This window comes from Mixophyes fleayi, chromosome 3, assembly GCF_038048845.1.
Source record: "Mixophyes fleayi isolate aMixFle1 chromosome 3, aMixFle1.hap1, whole genome shotgun sequence".
Taxonomy (NCBI): domain Eukaryota; kingdom Metazoa; phylum Chordata; class Amphibia; order Anura; family Limnodynastidae; genus Mixophyes; species Mixophyes fleayi.
In genome coordinates this window covers 224,067,477-224,095,166 of record NC_134404.1, presented here as the reverse complement: position 1 = coordinate 224,095,166, position 27,690 = coordinate 224,067,477, and the positions used below count along the sequence as shown (strand labels likewise).

The window sequence follows — 27,690 nt, the reverse complement described above, 5'->3', positions numbered from 1 at the left end:
AGACCCAGCAGAGGGACACTAGCTGGAGACAGAGTGTCCCCCCATCACTGAGATAATATATATATTAATATTACTCTAAATATATGACCACTCTAATGAGTATTGTGCCTGTTCTACATTAAAAGGTTGTATTCTGTATTAATATACAAATTATTATTATTATTATTATTATCGTTTATTTGTAAGGCGCCACAAGGTTTCCGCAGCACCGTACATGGTACAAACAGTAGACTATACAGGGTAAAACAGTACAGAACAATAAACACAAAGTACCAGTACTTCAGAAACTCCAGGCAGGCAAATACAGTAGAGACGGAGCGGAAGAACAGGTATGGAGACATTTCTTCTCGTTATTGTTAGGAGTAACAAAGTTATTGAAATGTTCATATCTTTTAGGATGAATCCCAACTACATGTCCAGGACTTATCCTAGCTTGTTAATGGAAAAAAGGAAAAATAGAAAATGGTGGATGAAGATTGTTCAAATAATAATGCTTTTGTTTTTTTCAACATGTATAAAAATTCTAGATCTGATACTGTGTGCGAGATGTGGTGGAGACCAGAACCCATCTGAATGGCTGGGGACATACCTGTTTCCTGTTACCTTAAGATTACATCAGGAAATACAGCAGTCCGTGAGTAGCCAATCCTGGGGGGGGGAGGGGGGGGCGAGCTGACCATGCCATCTACCAGAGCCGGATTTAGACCTCATAGGGCCCTAGGCAGGATACTGTTTTTGGGCCCCCTCCCTGAAACCGCGCAGCGGCGGCACGCCGCCAAAGGAGGTGAGGGCGTGGCTTGCATCTTTGGGGGCGTACCTAACATGTAAAAAGAGCAAGGCCACCCTGCTGCAGAAAAAGGTAAATAATTACCAAGCAGTCCTGTTTTTTAAAGTAGTTGGGTCAAAACAACTTAATAAATATTGAAGTCAGGGCAGAAATACTTACTTAAGTTGTTTGCAAAAATAATACGCATAAATCCAAGTATGTGCTCTTGTCACTTTTGTCCCTCTATCATCCCACTGTGCCCCTTCATTGTCACTTTTGCCCCTTCACAATATCACATGTGCCCTTTCACCATCACCTCTGTGCCCATCACCACCTCTGTGCCAATCACCATCACCACCTCTGTGCCCTTCACCATCACCACCTCTGTGCTCTTCACCATCACCACCTCTGTGCCCTTCACCATCACCACCTCTGTGCCAATCACTATCACCAATTCTGTGCCAATCACCATCACCACCTCTGTGCACTTCACCAGTACCACCTGTTTGCCAATCACTATCACCACCTCTGTGCATTTCACCATCACCACCTCTGTGCCCATCACCATCACCACTTCTGTGCCCCTTCACCATCACCACCTCTGTCCCTCCGTTGTTTTACTTACCTTTCTATTGCCTCTCTTCTCCGGCGCGCTGCTCCTCCTCGGTCAGTCCAAACAGATTTAAAAAAAAAAAAAAAAAAAAGACTCACGTGACCGCTCGTCGGGTCCCAACAGCCTCTCCACCTCTCTCTCTATCACTGAGAAACTGAGAGGAGAAGAGGCTGCCGGGACCCGATTCGCGGCACCTGACACCCCCCCGCACGAGTCCTCCCCAACTGTGCCCCCCGAGAGCCGCTAGGCCCTAGGCAGGTGCTTAGGTTGCCTAGCGGTAAATCCGGCCCTGCCATCTACACAGTCTGACATTATTTATTCTCCTCAACCCCGTTCACCCTTGAAATTAATCTCATGGAACGTGGGCGGTTTAAACACACCTATAAAGCGAAAAAGGGTTACAACACATCTTAAACGCCATAGTCCCGATATAATCTTCTTGCAGGAAACGCATTGGAAACTGGGAGATGATTCCAGCCTTATGGATTCTTGGATTGTAAAAAGCATATCAGTCCCATAGAGAAATAAGTCCATGGGAGTGGCCGTGTTGTTCGGGAGGATTGTGTCATACACCATCTCAGATAGGGTAGTGGATCCAAATGGCAGATACATACTACTAGATGTCCAGATCCACGACTATAAATATACGCTTTTAAACATTTACGCCCTTAATGTGAATCAAAAATAATTTTTCCACTTTATATCCCAATTTGTTGCCTTAAGAGAAATGCCAAATCTAATAGTAGGGGGTGACTTTAATGTGGTAGATGATCCAAATATAGACAAATATCCTGCTCTCCAGAACCTTAGATCTGAATTGTGGACCCAGATTTCTAACCTAAAAATGACACATGGCCGTACGGATCCATGGAGATTGTTAAACCCCTCAGATAAATCCTTCACATTTCACTCAGAGATTCACAACTCATTCTCTAGGCTTGATTATAATTACTGGCAGATTCTTTAATAACTGAAGTTATCAAGACTGATATTGGTCCTATACTTATATCTGATCATGCCCCTGTTTTAGTATCACTCCGCCTTCCCTTGGAAGGGCAACGGAATCTTACTTGGCGATTCCCATCCTACTTCTATACATCAGAAAACTTTAAACAACACCTTATATGTCACTGGTTGGAATACCAAGACAACAACATTGAGTACTTTGACAACCCTGTATTATTCTGGGAGGCATCTAAGGCAGTTTTACGAGGGAATATAATAGCATACATGGCAAACAGGAAAAAAGAATCAAATAAAATTTATCAATCGCTTATACAAACAATGCAAACCCAATATAATGCCTATCTTTCTGATCCTAAGGATACAACATTTACTTTCTACAAACAGGCGAAGCAAACATTAGAAAATTTCCTACTGGCCCAGTCCCAGTCCAGAATAGATTACACAAAAATAGATACTATAATGGGGCAATAGAGCTGGCAGACGTCTGGCAAACCTCTCAAAGCCTTTTAAACGCATAAGTCATGTAGTGGCTATTAAAATGTCAGATTCTATGTTACCAAATCTAAAGAAATAGCAGAGGCTTTCTTTAAATATTATCAGACACTATATACTGTGTCGCCACATAATAACCCACTTTTAAATGAGCTACTACAAGAGGCTAATTTGCCCAAATTGTCTTCCGAACAGCAAGATTTATTAAATACCGAAATCTCCTCTCAAGAGATCTCAGACACTATCTCAGACCTGAAGCTTCATAAATCCCCTGGCCCTGATGGATACTCAGGTGAATTTTATAAACTTGTAAAAGTAGAAATAGTCCCGACTCTGCTGGAGCTCTACTGGACAATTCACCGTCACCGTCCTTATTACCCATCCTTTAATCAGGCATATACTACTTTAATCCCAAAGCCAAATAAGGACCCTATGTTGATGTCCTCATATCGCCCTATTACATTATTAAACCTGGATTTTAAAATCCTCTCCTGCATAATGGCTAAACGCCTCCAAACTATACTGCCCTCTCTGTTGACCTCGCATCAGCTGGGCTTCGTTCATGGACGCCACTCGGTGCCTGGTATTCACACTGCAATAGCCTCAATAATTGTCCCCACTGTTTAATTTATCGTTAGATCCAATGCTGAGAATAATTCAGCAATGGCCCCAGTTGAAGGGCATCTATATTGGTACAGAATGTATAAAAATCACAGCATTTGCAGAGGATATTTTATTTCATATTTCAAACCCAGAGTCGTGTCTGAGCCCATTAATGGAGAAAATTGGGGAAATAGGATCAGGATCGGGATTTGAAGTAAACCTTTAAAAGTCAACGGCTATTTTCTTGGGCAGGGGTCTGGCAGAGCCTCCATGGCGATTTCTTAGGTTGCAATGGGCGGATACCATACTTGGGAGTCCGGCTCCCGAAGAACATGGCCACTCTCTACAATCTCAATATTAGCAAAGCCATAACTGATATGCAGAGGGAACTGGTTGCTTGGGAACGACTCAATGTTTCTTACTTGGGCAGGACAAACCTCCTGAAGATGATATCGTTTCCTCGATTATTGAACCCTTTGAAAACATTACCACTCCTTCTAACACAAAAAGATACACAACAAATTAATTATCTGTTCCGCAAATTTATATGGAAAAAAAAGTGCCCAAGGATCAACCTTATTAATCTTTAACAACCTAAGACAAATGGGGGCATAAATTTCCTGACATAGTACAGTCATGCAGCTCATCTGCGCTATCTGAAGGATTGGTTAATGGATCAGAGCATTTACACTAATTTAGCAGTAGAAAAACAATTTCTCCCCGATATCCATCTAAAGGCCTTACTTCATTTGCATGATCAGAAATTACCTCAAACTCTTGAAAATCCCCTTGTTCTTTCTGTTAGGAAGATTTGGTATATATTACGACAAACTTCATCTTAATCCTTATAAATCCATACATTTACCATTTGTCAAAAACCCTGCATTCCAGGATGGCATGGCGGCTCGCCACTTCATTGTGTGGAAGAGGGAGGGACTGCGGTCAGTTGGACAATTGTTGGACAAGACTAGGAGAAAGCTGCTTCGTCATATTGTGGTGCTGGAATTTTTCCCTTTTTTGGGTCCATGTGGTCTTTCTTTTATTGAGGCCCAACATTATGCCTGAGAAGTGATCTCACTCTTTACAGCCATTGATTGGGATAATCCTCTTGATAATTTATTATTAACTTCTACCTCCAAGAGAGGAGCAATTTCATCTAATTATGCTTTCCTGAGAAATATAATAGATCACACTAAAATTAATTTGGGTCTGAGTGGGTGGTTATGCCACTTCCCTCGACTAACAGAACAGATGTTGTTGAAGGAATTGGTTACTTCGATAAAATTCTTTGCAGCCTCCACGTATGTAGAAATGCTCCTTAACATATTTCATAGAGGCTACCTCTCACCACATCGTCGAAATATCATTGGTCTTTCAGATGATTCTAGTGCCCCAAATGTGGTGAACTCCAAGCTGATTTATATCATTGTCTATGGGCTTGTCCTGTGATTAGGGCCTTCTGGACTCGGGTATGGAGATTTGCGACTGCAGAATTAGTAAATTATATATCATTTACTCTTGATTGGACAATTTTGGGCATTCTGCCTCCTGACATGCGGACTTCCGCAGGTGGGAGAGAAGGTTACTTATGGCAATATCTGCAGTGGCTAGAAAATCGGTCCTCCATATGTGGATCCAGAATTCCCCTCCAACACTTGACATGTTTAAGGAAAAGATGTACTTACTCCTAAGGATGGATTGGCTGGAGGCATCTCTCCAGAAGGTTACTTTAACTCGCAAGTTTTTTGAAACTTGGGAAAGCTTTATCAACATTCTACCCACTCAGTTGCAAGTACAGCTCCATGATTGCTTTTGTCAGACGCTTTGGTTTGAGACTAGAGTATTCCTTCAAGACCCTCCAATCCGTATACAGGACAACAGAGCGGGTCTGTCGTTGATGTTTTTTCTGGCAATGATTAGATATGGGATAGAGAGAATGGAATGTTCTGTATTCTCTCGTCCTTGGGGGATGATGGTTGGGCAATTATCATTGTTACTTTATTATTATCCTTATAGTATTTTATAAAATGATAAAGTCAATAATGCTGAGAATTCATAACCTGCCTACGTTGGGAATGCGTGTGTACTTGAGAAAACCCTGATGTCTTTTTATTACTTTTTCTTATGTTCAGATAAAATTGTGGTCTAATATGGATGGGTCCCCCTGACTGTGCTCACAAAATATGTAACAATATTTATGTACATGTATGTTGATTGTATCTGCAATTGAACTCTTATATGAAACAAATATAATTGCATTATTTGTGTCTGAACTTCTTCAATAAAATGCTTAGAAAACAAAAAATGGTAAGTGCTGCCACCTTTTTCAATACTTTATTCTTTTTATTGTTGAAGAACTTGTTCTGATTAGATGACTTGCACATTGAGACAGACAGAATTTGTTATTTATGTGAAGCATTTTCATGCTCAACCATAATCAAATATACAGCATTTAAGTAGCTGATCCTAAACCCTGTAATGTGGTACTTTTCCTATGTGAGATATTATTGGTCTATTTGTCCAAGCAATCAATCCGGAATCAAAGTGGGAGACAATGAGTTTAAATTTCCAGACAAACTCATGTGAAAGAGTGCTATAATCTTCACTTACATAGGATTCATACAGGGAGAGACTGAAGAGGTTAGAAGCATAAGGCTAAACCATGTGCATCGAAAGTGGTGCATGCTGCACTTGTAGTGGGTTTGAAGGGGAAGGGAGGGGTTGGGGGTAGCCTTGCATAAAAATAGCCAGTTCCTTTCACGCTGACACAAAGATGAATAAGCCATAACATGGAGAATGGATAGGGTCTGAGGAGGGAGTGGGTTGAAACGGGCTACTATTGTAGGCATGTCCCTACAATAGTTTAGTCATGCCTCTTCCGCTTTGAGGTGACATCTGCTATCAGTCCCAACAAGATAGGGGGTGCATCACGGTTCTTTTTCACCCAGGACACTGAATTGTCTAGTTATGGCTCTGGGAACTGGTATTATATTATACCATCTATGTTGAAATCTTTGATATTATATTCACGGTATGTAATATTAAATATTGAAAATATATTTTGTTAAGTTATTACATAAGTAATTCATTATTTTGTATATATACACTTTATTAGGCACACTTGGTTGTTAATGCAAATATCTGATCAGCCAATCATGTGGCATTAATTAAATGCATAAAGCATGCAGACATGGTCAATTGGTTGAGTTGTTGTTCAGACCAAACACCAGAATGAGGAATACATGTGATCTAAGTGGCTTGACCATGGAATGCTTGTTGGTGACAGATCTCCTGGGATTTTCATGCACAACTATCTCGAGAGTATACAGAGAATTGTGCCAAAAATAAAAAACATCCAGTGAGCAGCAAATGCCTTGTTAATAAGGAAAGGCAGAGAAGAATGGCCATACTGGTACAGCGACAGTAACTAAAATGACCATTTGTTACAACAGCGGATGGCAGAACTTTGAAGTGAATGGAATACAGGAGCAGAAGACCACACCGCAGCTAAGAACAGGAAACTCAAGCTACAGGGGGGGCCACAGGCTAACCAAAACTGGACAGTTGAAGATTGGAAAAATGTCGCCTGGTCTAGTGAATCTCAATTTCTGCTGCGACACGCAACTGGCAGGGTCAAAATTTGGCATAAACAACAAGAATATGCAGAGGCCTCCTGTCAGCAGTGCAGGTTGTGGTTGTTGCTGACCATGTGCATCCCTTTATGGAAACAGTCTACCCATCTTCTAATGGATACTTCCAGCAGGACAACGCGCCATGTCACAAAGCACATCCTCTCAAACTGGTTCCAGGAGCATGACAATGAATTCAGTATACTCCAATGGTCTCCACAATCAACAGATCTCAATCCAATAGAGCATATCTGGGATGTGGTGGAACAGGAAATTCACAAAATGAATGTGTAGCTGACAAATCTGCAGCAACTGCATTATGCTATTATGTCAACAAGGACCAGAATCTATAAGGAATGTTTCCAGCACCTTGTTGAATCCACAAATAATTCAGGCTGTTCTGGAGGCTGTACTAAAAAGGCATATCTAATGAAGTGGCCACTAAGTGTCTATCTGCTTTGTGATTGTGTTACCTATACTATAGTCTTGATACAGTAACTTTGATGTGGTTATTATGAAAAATGTTGATGTTATTTAAGTGGCTGGAGTAGGTGTGGTCTAAATATCAGAAAGGAAAGTGTGAAGAGGATCTGAGTAAAGGATGAGGTTTCCTAGGAAGAACAAAGGGGTAGCGGGTATATAGTAAGATGTGCTCCTATTTATGGAGGTATGGCATAGTATACTGATAAGATTTTGTGCACACTTATTATAGTTCCATTACCGGTTCTTGAATGATCGTGCCGAACAGGGACTTGAACCATCCTTCATATACCTTTCTCCATAATCTCATGCAATCCTTCTTGGTGTTTGGAGGTGTCACTGTCTTCAAGGTAACATAGCCAAGTAACATTTCACTAGCAGATCCCTGTTGCTTTGCTACATTCTCTTTCTACAGTTATGTCACCTGTAATGGTGACTCTTATATTCCTTTCCACCTTAGTAGTTGCCAATTTTGAGTCATTAAAACTATATTCAATCTTTGGACTTTTGAGACCCAAGTCAATGATTTTGCATTTTTGGATAATAAGCTGTAGTTGCTACACTCTTGATTATTCCTCTAATCTACCAAGATCATCAATCATATTGTTAACAGCATGTTCCTTCCCTGATGTGTCTTCTCTTTGTGTCATTGGTGAAAAGACAGTCTTCCCCTTCAATACCAGTAGTAATGTTACCAATAGAGATATTAAAGAGAAATGGTCCATGCACAGATACTTGGTGTACTCCACTAGTAACTTTTCCCTCTTCTGAATACATTAGAATTAGTACAACTCTGTCTAATCTATATTTCAACTAATATTGTATCCACTCAAATACCTTTTAACCCAGTCCCAAGAATTCCAATTTATGTCTTTGTTGTGAAGCAGTGTCAAAGGCCTTACTAAAATCTAAATAAGCTATTTTGCTACAGCTATGGATTCATGTTGATCTACAATATGTAGAGAAGTTCAAACTACCTAGTACTGCACAGTGCAGGATCAGTTCAAATATTCTTTTTGTTATCATTTTGGGTGCACTACTGCTTTAATTATCCTCAGTGTACAACTATGTCACCCTTTATATGTTGAAATAGGAAATATGTGAACAACTTTTATTTAGCTAGTTGTTAAAATATAGTGTGAAGAAGACACCACCAGTTATGTCCAATGTCAACTATGGTGGGGGCAGGTAACTGGATTCTGGACAGGGCAAGTGGCTACGTGGACTTATAACTTGCTATTGGTCCATGTATTCATACCCATTCATGCAACAGTGGCTTTTTCTGAAGTTGCATGTGTAGCCTGGAGTGGCAAACAAGAAGGTCCAGGATACATCTGCCCAAGAGTGGCATTTATTTTGGACACAGACAGTTTTAATGTTTGGTGGAATTAGGACATGCTCCTTTGCACTTAATTAGCCCTTTGTTTTGTTCTGAGAGATAAAATGTAAATATCCAACTCATAAATTCATATAAATCTGCAATTTTGTCAGTCTTGAAATCTATTTAAAAATATAAGAAACGTCTGATTATTACACTGCTCCAAATCTGGAATCTTCTGATCAGCTTTATCCCCCGTACAGCCTTGTTTTCTGTATGATATGCCCTCATTCATTCCCCACCCTATTAAAAAGAACTATGAACCAGTTCCATTATTGTATTAGTACACATCTGGATGATATGCACACGCATTTACATGTAAAACCCAGAGTATTTACAATTAAGCATTCTGTTAAATATTTTACCAGCTAAAAACTGTATTGCTATAGAAACATTTTTGGACCTTAGGCTGTGCAGATAATGCTTTAGAAAACAAGGTTTCAAGAGGCCACCCCAAGAATTAAGTCACCCAACCCCCTAATTTAGAGTCTGTGACAAAAGTTTGCTTGTTAGACTTCTTATTATAAAACAAATCTTTACATACACTACCTGCTTCATTCATGAGCTTGCACATCATCCATGCTGTGACAGAGGTCATCTCACTTGGTTTTGCTACAACTGTATTCCCACATGCAATAGCAGGTGCAATCTTCCAAGTCAGCAAGTACAAGGGTAGATTCCAAGGGCTGATTAATCCAGCTGACAGGAAGAGATACAGTTAGAAAAACGAATGTAATGTAATATAAATGATACCCCGGCCAACCTCTGTCTTACCGACTCCAACAGGGGTGCGCACGGTGTAATGCATGCAGTTCAGGTGATCCATCTGTGTGCATTCTGTGGTATGGTGCAGGACGGAAGAAGCAAAGAATCGGAAGTTGTACACTGATCGTGGGATATCTAAAGTGCGAGCAAGTGTCACTGTTTTTCCTGAAAGGTAAGAAGAGGTGATATCATCTAATAAGTAGTGTGTGATTTACAACGTCCATACACACAGATCTTCATTCTTGTAGTATGAGCATCACACCTCCAATGTATCGGAATATTGGTTAGTTGTGCAACCCTCAACAGAACCAGACAACAATGTGCAAGTTTAGATTGAGTAAAAAAGCAATAATTCAGTTATTTTAGGAATTACTAACATGAACTTTGTTTCTACTGTATTAATGTGAGAAAAAACGTGGGTTCTTACATATACATTGAAATACATTTATGCAAGTATACTTCAGTAACAGTTTAATATATACAGTATCTTTGTATAAAATGAGTAAAATAAAAAGCTAAATAATTATACATTTAGGTATATTATCACTGCCTTTCAAAATTTCACACCACATATCTGGCTCTTCAAGTCCCCAGTTTTTGGGTTATTCCAGACTCAGTCCAAACATTCCTCTGGCTAATTTGTCTGTAATGTATTTTTTTTCATCCCCTTGCACACATTAAAATGAACATATGACATAGCGTTTTGTATAATATAAGCGCCATTTCACAGAGGGACACAGAAGGGGTAGCACAGTTTTTGGCAGTCTCTAGTGCAGTTGGGCAGCATCATAGGTAGAAAAGAAAGAGGAGGGGTAACAGTGTTCTTCAAAGTCTCCAGTGACATTCAGGAGAGCTCCATTGCTAATTGTCATTGCTGAAATAGAAATAATATGGCTATCATGCTTGGTCTTGCAAACCAGCAGTCACATTGTACTGTGTTATCAAAATGGAATCACAGCAGTACACAGGAGCACCAAGCAGCTGGTGGCATCAGTCATTATGCTAGTAATCCCTCTACATCATCTGCTAAAGCCTATGTTAAAGTGCATAGTGCTTTTAAGTCAGGGAAACAAAAATGTAAAAATACACCTTTTACCTTGGTCAAGAAAAAAAAGACTTGTAATCCAGGCAAAGATATCTGCAGAAAAAAATAAAATTGCCAACATGCCATTCTACACACACAGTGACAAGGAAAGAATGAGGCCTTCGCCTTTCTTTATGAGTGCTAGTTCTACAACGGTCACTGAGGCATCTTCTTGTAAGGGCAGTCATGTCCAAGCAAGACCTTGTTATTCGGACTCCAAAAGTGGTGTCCAAATACTTGTGTGTAAAAGCCAAGCTGGAAGAAAACAGTAAGACATTAGAGGAAAATGTATGTTCAGATTCAGAAATGACACAATCCCTGAGGAGAGTCTATCCACGAGTGCCATGTGTAAATCTGACCTTTCTGATAGTGTACCCATAAAGAAGGCCCCTTTCAGCATTTCTGCAGATGTGTGCATGAACAACCCAAGTGTAGCTGTTGATACACAAATTGTGGATGCCACTTTGAAATTGCAACAGGATGAGGGGGATATTTGTGTAGCTGACAAGGGCGCTAATGAGGATTTTGATGAGGATGATGTGTTTGTGTAAGTCCTGCCCCAGTGGAAGCAGTTCTTGCCCATGATAAGGTGATGGCCATTGCCATGCCTGAGCATAAGACCAAAAAATCCACCTCATATGTGAGGAATTTTTACCCAAATCCTGATAACAGTTGTCTAGCCATTTGTAAAGCCACAGTCAGAAGAGGTAGGGACCTTAACCATCTAGGAACCTCATCTATGTTATGCCATTTGAAGTAAGTTCATGGCAAGCTGTTGGGAAAATCAGAAACTTAAGCTAAAAAAATAACTACAAGCAGTCCATCATCAGCTAGATCCCTTCTCTCAGCTAGATCACGACACCTGCAATCTACACCCACAACACAATCCTCGTCAATATCCTCAGTAGCGATCAGAGTTAGTCCTGCATCCAAGTTGCTAAGGCTAGATGACTCAATCCACTATCCTGGATTCCTCAGAAGAATTCTTGAGCGTTAGTCCCACTGCTGCTGTTGCTGCTACTGGGGGTGAATCTTCATCCCAGAAGCAGACCAAGAAGAAGACTACTAATAGTTTACAACGATTGACGGTTAAACAATCCTTTGCTAGAGGAAGCAAGTATGAAAGCTGTCATCCAATCGCAAAGCGGATCACACACGCTATGGCGACTATACTAGTATTAGATCTGCGTCCAATATCCACTATTAATGCAGCTGGTTTTAGACAGTTACTTGAGGTCTTGTGTCCACGTTACCAAATTCCATCATGACACCATTTTACTAGAAAAGCTATTCCTCACCTCTACCAGAAGGTTCATAAAAATGTAATTATTGGGCTACAAAATGCTATTCTACCCACCGTACAGTTAACCACAGATATGTGGACAAGCGAAAATGGGCAAACTAAAGATTATATGACTGTGACAGTCCACTGGGTTGGTGAATCGCCTTAACCAGCAGGAACAGCAGCAGCATGTACCCAAGTACGTCACATTTTTCAGAGGCAGGCTACTCTGTGTATCACCGGCTTCACTAAGTGGCATACAGCTGACAATCTGTTGCAAAAACTAAGTGATGTCATTGCAACATGGGTTATCCTGTTTGGATGTGTCATTTCTGATAACTCCGCCAATATTGTGAGAGCATTACAGCTGGGTGAATTCCATTACATTCCCTGTTTTGCTCACACAATAAACTAGGTGGTGCAGAGCTTTTTTTAAAAAAATGACAGAGACCTGCAGGAGATGCTGTCTGTGGCCCGTAAAATATTTGGACATTTCCAGCATTTGGCAACAGCATGTAGGAGATTGCAGCAGCTACAAAAGCAATTTAATTTGCCCTGCCACCAACTGAAGTAAGTGGTGGTGACAAAGTGGAATTCCACCCTGTACATGCTTCTGAGGATGGAGGAACAGCAAAAAGCCATCCATGCTTACTCCACAAGCCATGACATTGGGAAAGGGGGAAGGGGGAATGTATTTTACTCAAATGCAGTGGTGAATACTTTCCGTGTTGTGCAAGGTGCTGAAACATTCGAATTAAACACCTGTGAAGTGAGTTTAGACACTGCTAGCTTGAGTCAAGTGATTCCCTTAATTAGACTTTTGATAAAGCAGCTTGAGAAACTGAAGGAGGAGATTAAACAAAGCAATTACACTAGGTATGTCGGACTTGTAGATCAAGTACTTTATTCGCTTCGCCAGGATCCAAGAGTTATCAAAATCTTGAAATCGGATCACAACATTTTGGCGACTGTGCTTGATCCTAGGTTTAAGAGCTATGTCTTCTCTTTGTTTCCAACTAAACCAGATTTGAAGAGATGCAAGGAGCTCCTGGTGAGCAAGATGACAGCTCAAGTTTTACGTGACAGGACGGTGTCTCCTCCTTCAGTTTCTCAGTCAACTGCTGCTAGGAAAAAACTTAGCTTTCCCAAGAGACCCAGGGATGATGCAGATGACTCAGCACAACATTTTGACATCTGGTCTGGTCTAAAAGAATTGACCAAAAAACGTGACATATCTCCGTAACTCAACGTGACACCTCTCCGTAACTCCACCTGATCCTACTATTTACATCCAAAGGATGGTGGAGGATTATTTTAACTACAGCATAGAAATAGACACATCAGACAGTCCATTTACATACTGGGAGGAAAAAAATGGAATTTGAAGACCCATGTATCAACTCGCCTTGCCCTGCCTAAGCTGCCCACCCTCCAGTGTGTACTCAGAAAGAGTTTTCAGCACAGCCGGGAACCTTGTCAGCAATTGGCGTAGGAAGTTACTTCCTCAAAATGTGGAAAAGATGAAGTTCACAAGAATGAACTTCAAGCTCCACGTGCAAGGCATTTCCCGCTAATTACATCAAAATACTGAGATTTCTGTAATAATGAATAATGTGTGAGTATGTTGTACAACTGATGAGCGTGAGGATGAGGCAGAGAATGATGACAACATCTTGCCACAGTAGTGTTGATTAACAGCACTGTTATCTTAGGTGCTTTAAGGCCATTGTTAGCTTGTTTTGTGGGGGCCCAAACAAACCAAGCACATCAGCCTCAAAAGTGGCACTCCTTGTCACTGAAGTGCTTGGTTTATTAAAATGTGCATGTGCTTTTTAAGATCCAACATAAGGGTGGGTGGGAGGGCTCAAGGACAATTCCATCTTGCACCACTTTTCCTTTCAGCTACCGCTGTGTGTCACTGTTACCTACATGTGCTAGATACTGTTGTGTGCTTTACAAAAACACCCATTGATGATGCAGATGACTCGGCACATTATTTTGACATCTGGTCTTATCTATTGTGAAAGAATTGACCAGAATCAGTGACACCTCTGCAGTAACTCTACCTAATCCTACTGTCAACTATCAACATCCAAAGAATGGTGGAGGATTATTTTAAATTTTTTTGAATGGTATGAAGACAACACTTTTATTAACAAAGAACAACATTGCTTGCAGAATTAATGCAAGCATGGTTGTCTAAATAGGTGTGACTGGCTAATTGATAAATAACTTTTGGTATGAATTTGTTTAAAAGGAAATAGCGCAGGCTGCTGATTTATATAAATTGACAATGCACTTATTTTTGATATTATGTATATTGTGAGATAGGAAATCGTCATCTCTGAGACCAGGGTAGAGAATTTGGTTTTTCTGTTTACCCTTGCTAAATGAAACCTTATTTCGGATGTATATATCTGATACAATGAGCCTTTGTTTACAAAGCCTGTTGTGTATTGTGATGTGGGAAACTAGCTTGTTTTGGTTTTTGTTGTTCTATGTGAATATATATTCCGAACGGTCTGAAGAAAGGCCCCATGCTTATTAGATCTTTTGATGTGTGAAGGTCCAACATTGAAGGCAGGAACTTTTAGTTAAGACTGGCTCCTGGATTCTCTACATCTGAAAACCAGACGCAGGACATCACAGCATTTCTAGAATTTCACATATAAGAGTAAATATGGCTAGCTTTCCAATGCATGCAAATCCATGTTTGTGTAAATAAAGTACATCCTGATGCTAAAAATAGCCTGTGTCAGAACTGTATAAAAGTTGTGTGAGCATGTAATGTTTTCTTCTGATTTCAACTGACCTGATCACTGGGACCTTTAACCAAAGAGAACAAATAAACATCTTGCTTCAAGAACTGCTTGAAAACATCTTCAATTTTGCTATAATACTGTTACCTGCAGATCCACCCACAGCAGCCCTGATCTATAGTGAGAGGTCAGGAGTACCAGCCCGGGTACACAAGCAACGAGGTACACTAGCAGTGTCAGTTACCCAGAAGGAACGTTGTTCTGAGTGCCATAGAAGGAGTTCAGTGGTGGCAACATTGTAAGCCCCTCCCTACTGCGGCAAGAGGGCCCATTTGGGATAATTAAAGGGAACAGTGGCAAACTAAGCCCAGCCGGTTCCCAGCAACAACAGACAGGGTGGCATAGGCGGTCCATCCTGTCACAAGACGTGTATATGCATTACCTTTCACTTTGCTACTGTTTCATCAGTATTGCACAAAGTGTTTGTAATCTGCACTTTACGTCAAAGGTACCTAACTAGAATATAATTTTTGGGGAATTGGGGCTGATTCAAAGCTCAGTGATGAACTTGCTTTTTGCTGTGAATTACAATGGCTCTTTTTAGTGCATTGTCTGGCACCCTGGATTGGTCTTGGTCTGATAAAAGCACGCATCCCAGGGGAGGGGGAGGGGAGCGCTTGTCGCAATGTATTAACTGTAGAATTACCACAGTTATCCAAGGAATGGGTGGAGCTATCAAATGAACCCCAACTGATTTCATGATCCAAGGACAATTCCATCTTGCAACACTTTTTTTTTCTGCCACTGCTGTATGGCAATGTTTCCTAGATGTGCTATGAACTGCTGTGTGTTTGAGTCATTGCTCTATCGCTTAGCATCCAGCCAGGTCGCTGCAGTCTTTGTTTGAAAGTGTATGAAAATAATATTGTGACCTGTGAGATGGTAAAAATTGACTGCAAATAACTTGAAATTAGTGTTATTTAGGTTAATAATAATGTAGGGGACAAAAAAAAGCTAAATTATGTGATTTTAGAAAAAAAAATAGGGATCCAAAACCACAACACGCAAGGGTGGTTTTGCCAAAACCAAAACATAAAGTTAATCCGGATCCAAAACCAGAACACGGGGGTCAGTGAACATTTCTAATCAAAACCTAATTTAGTTACTTGCAACAAAAAGTAGCATTTTATACTTTCTTCCCATTTTGCCTTTACTAAACTCCTCTTCAACTTCACTAAAGGTCCACCTATGCTCACAACATCATAATTTGTGCATATTCACTCAGGCCTTCATTTATCTATCCAGGTTTCACACAATAATGCTTTCAGGCATTCAGATGACTATATGGGTCAGTCATCAACATGGCTATTGCCAGCATGTCATGTACATCAAACACCAACATAAGCACACATCTCCAACCAACTCGGATAGAAACTCTTCTCCAAAACACATGTGCCTCCAAACAAGACCTCAGTGAGCTTCCAAGTAGGAACTGACTCTGTGTTATGTAGCTGGTAATGACGTTGTGACCAGGTCACTTTTACTAGTAGAGAAATAGAGTGCAGGTAGAACTGTAACTTAAAATTTTAGCCCATGAGACAGAAATAAAACTGCCGCCCCCCCCCATGCCTTCAATTTTAACCAAAGTAGCCTAAAAATATATTTATAAAATGCACCCCCCTGCAGCATTGTGCCCCTCTCGCACAGCCCTAGTTACGGCCCGGAGTGCAGGTAAACACCAGCAGCAAACATGGTATGTTTTACCTTTTTGCTGTTTTTTGTTTTTTTTTATAACATGCACTTACTCTATACCAGCCTCAGTGTATGATATACAAATGCCAATCCAAGTATACCTTGTGTACATACAATTTCCCAGCTCAAATGTGTCATAATTGTGATCGGATTCATTTGCATGGTTTCTGGGAAATGTCATTACCCAGAATTGCATGTACAATTTTCTAAATACAGGTAAAACATTAAACATAAAGCATACAATTTCATACAGGTACATTTGAGAGGAAATGCTTGATCTAAACTACAAAGAAGGCAGAGGCGTGGACTGCTGCTGTCTTAGGAAATACCCATCGTGCTTATATTATTATAGTACATTTAGTGCAAACCTTCTTAGCTTTATGCAAACTCATTTCCTTTAGCATACAAGATAACTTTCCCAGTTTGGGATTTTCAGGCATACTTAGTTTATTTCTGACTCATTCTCTGCAACATCTTCACATTTGCTTGCAAATTAAGTGGTTTGTACCTAACACGACTGCATTTATTTAATGATTTTTCTGAGGTTTGGCTCCATAGTGACTATTTGAAGTTAAATGCCAGTCACAAAACATACTGCCGCAGTTATGTACTATAAATTTGCCATTCTCAGTAAATTCAACAAATTCCCCTCTCAACATCATTTTGAATAGCGATATAATTCTGCAAAAGGGGATATCCACCTAAAACTCCCAATAACAGACATGCTACTAGAGGAGTAATTTGCTAACCGATAGTACTTAAACCATGCCTATGGCTCATCCATACGGGATTTCATTTTTCAGAGGCATCTTTTATGGTTTTTAAAACCCTATTAAATGCTTTAGCATAAAACCATTTATAGGATTTAAAAATGTGGTGCCCCAGTGTGAAAAATTAAGAAGAATTTGCTCTCAAATTCTAGTAAAAAATATATAAAAAACACAAAAGCTTTTCATAGTTGTGGAAATGACTACCACTGAATTTGGGTTGGGTACCTTACGGCAACTACGAAAAGGAAGGCAACAAATTAGCTGCCATGAAAACTGCAAAGCTGTCATTCATGACAGACTGGTAATCCCGAATGAAGATGCCAGCAACAGAAGATGATGTCAGTTTGAAGGCTGATACTATTATTCATCATCATCATTTATTTATAAAGCGCCAACATATTCCGTAGCGCTTTACAATTGGAGACAAACACAGTAAACTAATAAATAAACTGGGTAAAACAGACAAACAGGTGAGAAGGCCCTGCTTGCAAGCTTACAATTTATTATTCGCACTGCAAAGGGAGTAATGCACGGAGGTACTGGCTGTTCAATGATTTTTTAACAAAAGCTTCTACATTCTACAGCCAGCGCCTCCTTGCATTACTCCCTCAACAACGCAAATAATAGTATTAGGCTTCAAACTGATATCTTCTGGTGCCAGCATCTTCATTTGTGAATACCAGCCTGTCATGAATGACAGCTTTGCAGTTTGCATGTCAGCTAATTTGTTGTCATTGTTTTTGTAGTCACGTAAATGACTCCACCGAATTTAAAATTGGAATAAAAAATCTGTGGATGTGCTATGAAACAGTTTTTGTACACCAGTTTCTATTACACACTTGTAATGGTTTTAGAATAAGTTTAGGATTGTGTGAAGCATGACTTGCAGGTGTTCAGCCACTTTGATTGTGATCATACACATTCTTTTTAAATGTGCTTACAAATTTTTTAAAAGTGGATTTATAGAGATTGATACGTTTTCTTAGCTTTTTTTTTTTAATACAATACTATCCAGTTAGTTTAAAAACGCTTCTAGGTCCTTTTAATTATAGTGCAGGAATAACTTTATTAACCTTTTTGCTTCACATCTTATCTAAATAAGTGTGGTTTAGAAAACCACTTTGGCATTTTTACCACATTCAGACACTTTTTTGAAGCATATCTAAACTCCTTTGAAACTTTTTTCTATAGGTACTGACTACTTCATTCACCATACTCATGGGTGCGAAATAAGGAAAATAAAACATGGCGTTTTCTAAAAAGGAAATAAAGTCAGTTTGTACGTAGCCTAATGTAAAGTGCAGACAGCATAGCTTATAGGGTATTTGGAGGAGTGCCATCTGCTTCTAAAATGCCAGAGTCCTAGAACATAGCCTATTGATTGCCAACTGCCTTCTGTAGCACAGTATCCGCTTATGATTCAGAACAACAGGTATTTTTTAATATTGTTGTTTGAAACCATTTAAGGTCTATTTATCAATCTCTTATTGCCACATGTTAATAAAAATGTTGCAGAGACAACGAATGGATACTCACCTGCCCCCAGCATTACTGTCCCAGAGTGGTGAGGGTTACTTAACTGCTATACGGGGCCAGTCATGTGTGAGCCGGCTAGCCGGATCACACATGGGTAGTGCAACTGAGAGCCCAGATTTGGGCTTTCAATTTCACTCATCTAAAAAAATAAAAGTAACCAATAAAAAATATTTAAACAAAAAAACATTTAAAAACCATTAAACATTGTTAAAAATGTTTTATTCAAATGATTTTTCATCTATGGTCTATTAAAAAAATGATTTGGATAAAAAAAAATGCTTCTGTCACTTTTATGGAATATCATTAATTAAATTTGTTTTAGTATAGACACAACCAACAATGCATGTGTCAAAAGCTATACAAATATTTACAGATGCTGCAGGTAATATGGGTGCAATGGTTTCTACCCAAACAGGTGTTCAGTATAAAAGAAAAAGTGAAAAGGAACCTGTACAACACTTTCTTGACACTTTTTTGTAAAGTTGAATATTCAAATCAGTTCTAAACTGATCTCTTATGTCTGGTAAGTATCAAGCAACCATGGAAAACTATTTTGAATAAAGTTTAATTGTTCACTACACATTTGGAATGCTAGCGCCCATTGAAAAAAGTGTTGGCAACATCTATTACAGAGCATTGTGTGATTATATTTCAAAGATCCAAACTAGTATCCTGCAGTTCCTCCTGCATCCGTAGTAGTACCAGGAAATGTGCGCAGCAGTGGTGATGTATGGCAGGCACATCGCTCATAATTGAATCTGCCAGCCATATTATTAAAACTCAAAAGTATTACCCACATAAAAGCCTAACACTAATAAATTTAAATTGTGGGATTTTCTTTAAAAATGAAAAGCCTCTATGGGCAGAAGCACAACCACCTGTCTCCTATACATGTACAGTAATGGCAATGCCCCTTGGCTGCACCTCAAGTCCATTTCCTATTACCGCGTATGTAGCTACATCCCTGGTCATACCTTGTTGTTTTTAAACAAGATCACAAATAAATATGATTTTATTTCAAAACGGCAACCAGTGATGCTCAAGATTCAGCTACTGTCTCCCGAGCATGCACAATGATATGAATAAGAAGATCCCGTTTAGGAAAGCACACACAGTCAGGGGATACAGGGATATCATCCTACACATAATACCAATTTCAAGTTGGCCATTATGTAACTCCAACACTAAACATCCCTCTACTGCTCACAAAGTTCTAACAATAATATAATTGGCTCCAGGGCCGGACTGGCCATCTGGCATTTGTCAGAAGGGTTGATGGCTGTATGGGCCGGACCGGTACCCTGTGCAGCGATCATGTGAGTATTTGTATACTCACATGATCGCGGCGCCGTAGTGTGTGTGAGGTAGATGGTGGCTAATTAATGGGCGCTATTTTGTTTGCGGGGTAATGGTGGGGCAATGTAATAGTGGGGGCTATTAATTTAAGATGGGGTGGTTTGGGGGCTATTGAATGTGGGGGTGAGTTTGGGGAGAATGATGTCTCTTTATTAAATGTGACTATGAATTTAATGGTAGTGATGGTTGAAGGAAATAGGTATATTTATGAAATGTAAATACTATTAATTTATTGCTGGGGCAGTATGTAGGGAGGAATATAGGTTTATTTATTACATGGGAATGCTATTATTTTAATGTTGAGGCTGGAGTGAGGCCTAATTTTAAAATGTGGGTGCTATATTGATTCAACAGTGGTGCTGGTTGGAGTTTTCTAAGTTTCATTTACCCATTTTTTTCCCAAATAGAGCCCCCAACATTCCAGGATCTAGACAAGCAGCAACTGATCTAAAGACACCAGCAGCCACAAGTGGTGACAATGACAAGACAGGGAGGAGAGAGCAGGACAGTCTGACAACTGTCCTGAATTTGGTGGGTGACTGTCCCGCTTAGTCAGGATTTGGTCTGACTGCAAAGACAGTTGAGAGGTATGTCCTACTTCACATTGTACTGCTTGTGAAGGCAGAACTGTGTGCACCTAACAGTAGTGCTCACAGTATTGTCTGTGTATTTGTTGAAAATGTGTGTAATAACCATATTACATCATAGGAGTCCCCCTGTTTTAAGTGCCTAGGGCCCCCGAGCCTTAATCCAGCTCTGGTTAACAGGAGGAATCTGATAGTTGCTCCCAGTCCCGGACAGGACACAGCCTGCAGAGTAAGCCGAGGAGCTCTAAGTCTCATGAGATTTATTAATCTTGTGAGACTAAGAGCTTCCCTGCTCACTCTACAGGAAGTTCCCACCCTGATGGATGTCAGCAGCATCAGATGCATAGATAAGTACAGTGGACTGGGGTGTTGTAATGTGTTTCTGGGGTGGGGGGTGGCATGATGTGGATGGGGAGGGCCTGATAAATGTAATGTTTTATTATAATGTATGTATTAATGCCCCATGTTGACCACGTCCCCAACATAATGTGGCCACTCCCTTGGCGGCGCTGCTGCTGCGCAGTTTTTTTTCCTACTCATCAACAGAGGTGGACCTGTGTGCCAAGGCTGATTTTTAGTCCCAGTCAGGCCTTGATTGGCTCCAATAAAATATATCTTGTAATGGACAAGTGAGAGCTGTATTCAGTTTACTCTAATAAGCAATTTTTGTTTCACCTGCTGGGGTGCCACTAAGTTGTTCTCTTACTAAGCTGAGATAGAGTGGGTTGCCAGTGTACGACAGGATAAAACCTATTTGTGCTTCTTACAAAATACAATGGGCCTGATTCATTAAAGCAAAAAAATTGTAACTTTTCACCTTGGCAAAACCATGTTGCAATGGAGGGAGAGGTAAATTTAAAATGTGATAGCAGATTTATAGTTGGAGTAGAGCATGTCCTAGATCAACTTTATATTTCAGTGTAAAAATTAAGTCATCAAGTATTTTTGCGCTACTTGATAAAACAGCCACTATTTTCTTTATGTGCAAAATAATAAACTAATTTGCACCCCTTTGCATTGCAAAATGGTTTTGTCCAGGAGAAAACTTACTCAATTAATTTTTGGCTTTCCTTTCATAATAAATCAGGGCCAATGTTTGTATGGTAAGTGCTTACATAACATTTTATTGCAGTTCAGGTTTACTGCTCTTTCGTAAAAAAAACACCCCATATAATAAGCTGTGATAAACATCTATAATTCTCTGAATGAATCAAAGTTTTACTATTTCCTATAGGCGTGCTGGGACCAGTGCTATAGTAGTCCTAGCACTGTCAAACAATCCTGGCCAGGTAGCGGTCTGGAATATACACAGAAAAATAACATAATACTAAAACAAAATAAATATGCCTCTCCCTTGCTCTGTGGGTTGAAGCACAATAAAATCCTAACAAAGGTTATAATACTATAACTGAAATAAAAGGCTACACAACCATAGATTGCCAAAAATATTGTTCTAGTGGAAAATGAAGGATATCCTCTAGATCACCTTGGTCTTTAGATTCTGCTTGCGCAAACTCCTCCATGTGGCTCTCAATGAGGTCTGCCAGCTTGTTCATGACTGCAGCTCTGTCCTGCGGGCTCCAGGAAGACCAGATGGGAAACGCAACTTTGGCAGCATTGACAGCGCTATCGACCTTGAGAAAAACAGCATGGTCATTTGCTTTACTTTAACAGGCATAGTTGATTAGTGATACTGGTTCACACTAATGGCTTTTGTTTTCCAAATAACCACTGGACCTAAACTGCAAGTTCCTTCATGAAAATGAAATAATAGATTTCACACATATATATATATATATATATATATATATATATATATATATTAAAACAATGTGAAAAAGACAACGGCGCTCAGTGCAAACACCAATGATCACGTGTTTAAAAACCTGTGCTCAAAATATTTAAAATCACATACATTAGGCTGCTTCCCTTTGATACATCAGCTTGCAGATGTACAATCTAAGTAAACAAATGAGAAAAAGAAGCGCCAGAACATAGTGTGATATTGCCAAGTTAGAGCAGTGATCAGATTGATTATCAAATTATCCTCGTACCAGATGAATAATATAATTTCTCTTATCTGAGATAGTATCCCTCTGCGAACTCCAAATCCTTCTTATGCAGATTAGGGTATTCCAGACTAGAACTCAGATAGAAAATAGCAAACAATAGAGTAGTGCGTTTTAACAAAAATGAAACATCATTTAATTCATAAAATTGTATCCATAAACAGCAAATTCATTGCCCGTACATTATATAAAATCAATTCAAGCTTATCTGTGCACTAGAATCATCCACAGTCCAGTTATGATCTCGCCAGACACCGGTATTCCTGGCTCCTTGACATCAAGATACCGACAGGGGGTAAGATTCCTCAGCCCTTTTCAAGTAAGTGACAATAGCGTCCTCAGCTGGTGATTCCAAAAACGAGTGCACCTCAGAGAAGATCCTTGACGCGTTTCGTCTATCAGACTTTATCAAAAGGATGAATATTTGCCAGACATAACAAGCCCTCTTTTATAATGCCCACTTCTCATCAATTCCACGTTAGAAGCGCCGGAAACCGGAAGTTGTCAGTGCCAGTATGAAGCGCTGCCTCACTAACACTTCCACCCTTCAGACTATCCAGTCAGCTTCCGTTTTCCACAGAAACGTCACTTCCATTACAAATCATTCAATTCAAGGATACAAAACTTTTACTACTAAGACACGAAGTCTGTATTAATCGCACTACTGTCTCCCTTATATAGGGGATCTAAACAGTATTATTAGTGCATAACTGAGTAGTGATATATTGGCTCTCTAGTCAGTTTATCCTCTGTATAGCTTAGTTCCTCCATTGTCCAGATTTTGTGTATTGTACTTGGAGGGTATAGAAATGATGGATTGTTACATAATATATAAATACTTACCTGCTGTTCCTTGTATGTTAGGTCCTAAGTTATAAAATAATTTTTATGGTTGATGTTAACTATTTTTATTGAAATCTATTATGTGGATAACTATTTTGGTCCAGTTATTAATAATACTGTTTAGATCCCCTATATAAGGGAGACAGTAGTGCGATTAATACAGACTTCGTGTCTTAGTAGTAAAAGTTTTGTATCCTTGAATTGAATGATTTGTAATGGAAGTGACGTTTCTGTGGAAAACGGAAGCTGACTGGATAGTCTGAAGGGCGGAAGTGTTAGTGAGGCAGCGCTTCATACTGGCACTGACAACTTCCGGTTTCCGGCGCTTCTAACGTGGAATTGATGAGAAGTGGGCATTATAAAAGAGGGCTTGTTATGTCTGGCAAATATTCATCCTTTTGATAAAGTCTGATAGACGAAACGCGTCAAGGATCTTCTCTGAGGTGCACTCGTTTTTGGAATCACCAGCTGAGGACGCTATTGTCACTTACTTGAAAAGGGCTGAGGAATCTTACCCCCTGTCGGTATCTTGATGTCAAGGAGCCAGGAATACCGGTGTCTGGCGAGATCATAACTGGACTGTGGATGATTCTAGTGCACAGATAAGCTTGAATTGATTTTATATAATGTACGGGCAATGAATTTGCTGTTTATGGATACAATTTTATGAATTAAATGATGTTTCATTTTTGTTAAAACGCACTACTCTATTGTTTGCTATTTTCTATCTGAGTTCTAGTCTGGAATACCCTAATCTGCATAAGAAGGATTTGGAGTTCGCAGAGGGATACTATCTCAGATAAGCGAAATTATATTATTCATCTGGTACGAGGATAATTTGATAATCAATCTGATCACTGCTCTAACTTGGCAATATCACACTATGTTCTGGCGCTTCTTTTTCTCATTTGTTTACATATATATATATATATATATATATATATATATATATATATATATATACGTAAAAGTTTTAAGAGCTTTTATATTTTTTTTTAAACAGAAGACCTGAGGTATGAAGCCTGTTTACTCTACCTGCTGGTTTTGTTTTGGGTAATGAATACAATAAAACAATAGCAACATATATATACAATCGTTAGTCTGAACGCTAAATAAAGTGATTCCTAGTAACTGTTCTAGGTAAACTAGGACATAAATATAGAGAGGCATAATTCATAGGTTCATCCAGCTTCCATCAGTAATCAACTGGATGACCCTGTCTTTCAGCAGATAACAGGGAAACTATTTGTTAAAACACTTTTGCTTACCTACAATGGATCAACCTTAGGCAATTCATAATGTATTAAATCATATGTTTCTAATTTTAAAATTATACTATGTGATAAAACTATATAATGTTGTGGAAGTCATAGAATGGAGTAATCAGTTTACAACCTTAGTCTGGCACTCTGTGTAAAATAGAAATTCTGCTGCGACATGTGTACCTATCTACACCTGTCATGGAGTCACTATGGCAGCAAGTCCTTTGTTTCACATCACAGTCTGATCCTATGGGTTCACTGTAACCCAAGAGGATCTGAGAGCAATTTTGCCACAATTTAAGGGCCAATTTGGAAGATCTGATTGGATTGTTATGATCCAGCACAACAATTAACTGCATATATACTATGCAAGTGTGGCCTGATGGCTGCATAACGTGCTGTAGTGGCGACATACCAGCCTGATTTTCCATTCTGGTGGATGTAATCCAATCGGCAATTTGGTTTTGATAGGGTTGCATAGTGGTTGGTTAATTAGTAAAAACTACCAAGCTAAATCTTCGTGTGTGGGCAGTCTTAACAATAGAACAGCTTTGTCTTCACTGCAGAACTGGCGCCCAAACCTTGCAATACGCTGTAGATCAAACTAAATTCTGCATGCATATGACCTCATTTATGAAAAGCACTGGATGTGCAGCACACAATGCCCTCATTTTGCCTCAGAAGATCTAGATGACCCACCCAACATATATAAAGATGCACACATTCTCTGCACTCTCAGGAGTGTAAATACCACATGGAAAGTGCAACAATTTACCACTTTAGAATTACCCCTTTTCATGAAACTTCTATGACTTTTCTCCTCAAATCTGCTTTGCTTCATTTATGGCTTAACATTAATCATGAGTATAATGAGACATCATTATGTCTTCTTACTCATGGTAATTTTTAGAAAAGAGAAGATTTTTTTTTTTGTAATATATTGGGCAAAACTTAATTTAATTTTTACACCAGCTCTTAGAAGATTGTTTTGTTAAGTGGAAATGACAGTACACCATTCGGCAAGGCAAGATGCACCCTCTTCACCACATTAGCTCTTGTTAATAATTTCGCTCCACAATACCAGGCACGTTAGTGTGCATATTCCATACTTGGGAATGAACACCAAAACTTCTCACATTGATCATATTGCTCTGCAAACTCATGTGCTTTGCTGAAGATCTAGTTTTCCAGCACAACCACCAGTGACCATGATAAAACACGAATTTACCATGGAGTGTTCAGGTAAATTGGCATTTTACTGTGGGTAATCTTATGCAGTTATTGTATGATATATATTACAAATAACCTATCATCGTCATCATCATTCATTTATATAGCGCTACTAATTCCGCAGCACTGTACAGAGAACTCACTCACATCAGTCCCTGCCCCATTGGAGCTTACAGTCTAACTTGCCTAATATAGACACACTCGCACACAGTCACAGACAACCTATAACAAATTGCATGCATGGATAGCTCACATGACATAGACCAATCTTTAGTATGATTGAGGAATGCTGCATGGGCAAAGCTACTTGAGTAGCAGCTGCCACCCATGCTGATCAAGGCCCTGCTCCTCTGCCATGTCCTGAGTGCTACACTCCGAGAATAGTGTGGTGACTGCTCCAAACATGCTAACATCATAACATATTAACTTGTTTAGTAAAGTCTGCCAATATTTAGAGTGTAAGGTGGATTATATTACTGTGATGCTGAGGAGGCAATTAAATGAAATGTTTAATGAGCAATCCTTTATTTATATGCATCATCATCATTTATTTATATAGCGCCACTAATTCCGCAGCGCTGTACAGAGAACTCATTCACATCAGTCCCTGCCCCATTGAAGCTTACAGTCTAATTTCCCTTACATACACACACACAGACAGACAGACACAGACTAGGGTCATCATTGATCCTAGCTTGTAAAACAGGCTGTATGGCTGCCTAACTGGCAATGGATGTGAAAATCCCGATATGGAAACAGTAGGATTTCACACAGTGCATAACGGGAGCACTGACTGGCATGCACAGTGTGCTGTGACCTTGGGATCATTGATCCTTATGGTCACTGCACTTTTCCATTCCCATAGCAAGGTGTGTCAATGTACAACATGCTGTACAAGTACCCATGCAGTAAGATGAATGAGTCCTGAGGCTGGATGATAAACAGTAAATTCACCTGAAACTCATGTTAAGCAAACTACATATATTGAGTAAAAAACATAATAGTATTGTTCATGTCCTATACCATCATACCATCATCTGCTGGTCTAAAATATGAGTAGGAGATGCCACATTGCTTTCTCTTCCAACGTAAAATACAATATAATGCATAAATATATATTATATAATGTTCATTTAGCACTTTAGATAATTATATCTAAATGAAATGATCACAAACACCCCACTCACCTCTTCATTGCTACTGTCTGGCACTCTGCAGTAGATTTCACCTGTAGAAGGATCAAATGAATTGATGTAGGCTGCACTGACAACAAACTTCCCACCGATGTAATTTTGCAGCTCTAGTAGTGTCTTTTGTTTCTCCATATTAGCAGCAAAGAGCTGTGTTCTAGTTTCAAGGTTTTAAAAACAGACCAAGCACACTGGAGTTTGGACTGTACAGTACATCTGAGCTAACTCCACCCCACTCTGCAAATATTCAACTTGCAAATAGTAGTTCTACCTTCAAC

At 39.5% G+C, this 27,690-nt stretch overlaps 1 protein-coding gene across 1 annotated transcript in view; it reads right to left on the bottom strand.

Moving 5' to 3' along the window:
* ALDH8A1 (aldehyde dehydrogenase 8 family member A1) overlaps window positions 1–27,594 on the bottom strand; it is a 37,154-nt gene extending 9,560 nt beyond the window's left edge. Inside the window, exons 1-4 of the mRNA XM_075200676.1 lie at window positions 27,410–27,594; window positions 22,305–22,452; window positions 9,702–9,857; window positions 9,477–9,626 (exon numbers count right to left, since the gene is read on the bottom strand). Of these exons, the coding sequence (XP_075056777.1) occupies window positions 9,477–9,626; window positions 9,702–9,857; window positions 22,305–22,452; window positions 27,410–27,547 (592 nt within the window). The 5' untranslated portion in view covers window positions 27,548–27,594. The remainder of the gene's footprint in view (window positions 1–9,476; window positions 9,627–9,701; window positions 9,858–22,304; window positions 22,453–27,409) is intronic.
* Window positions 27,595–27,690: the final 96 nt, after the last annotated feature.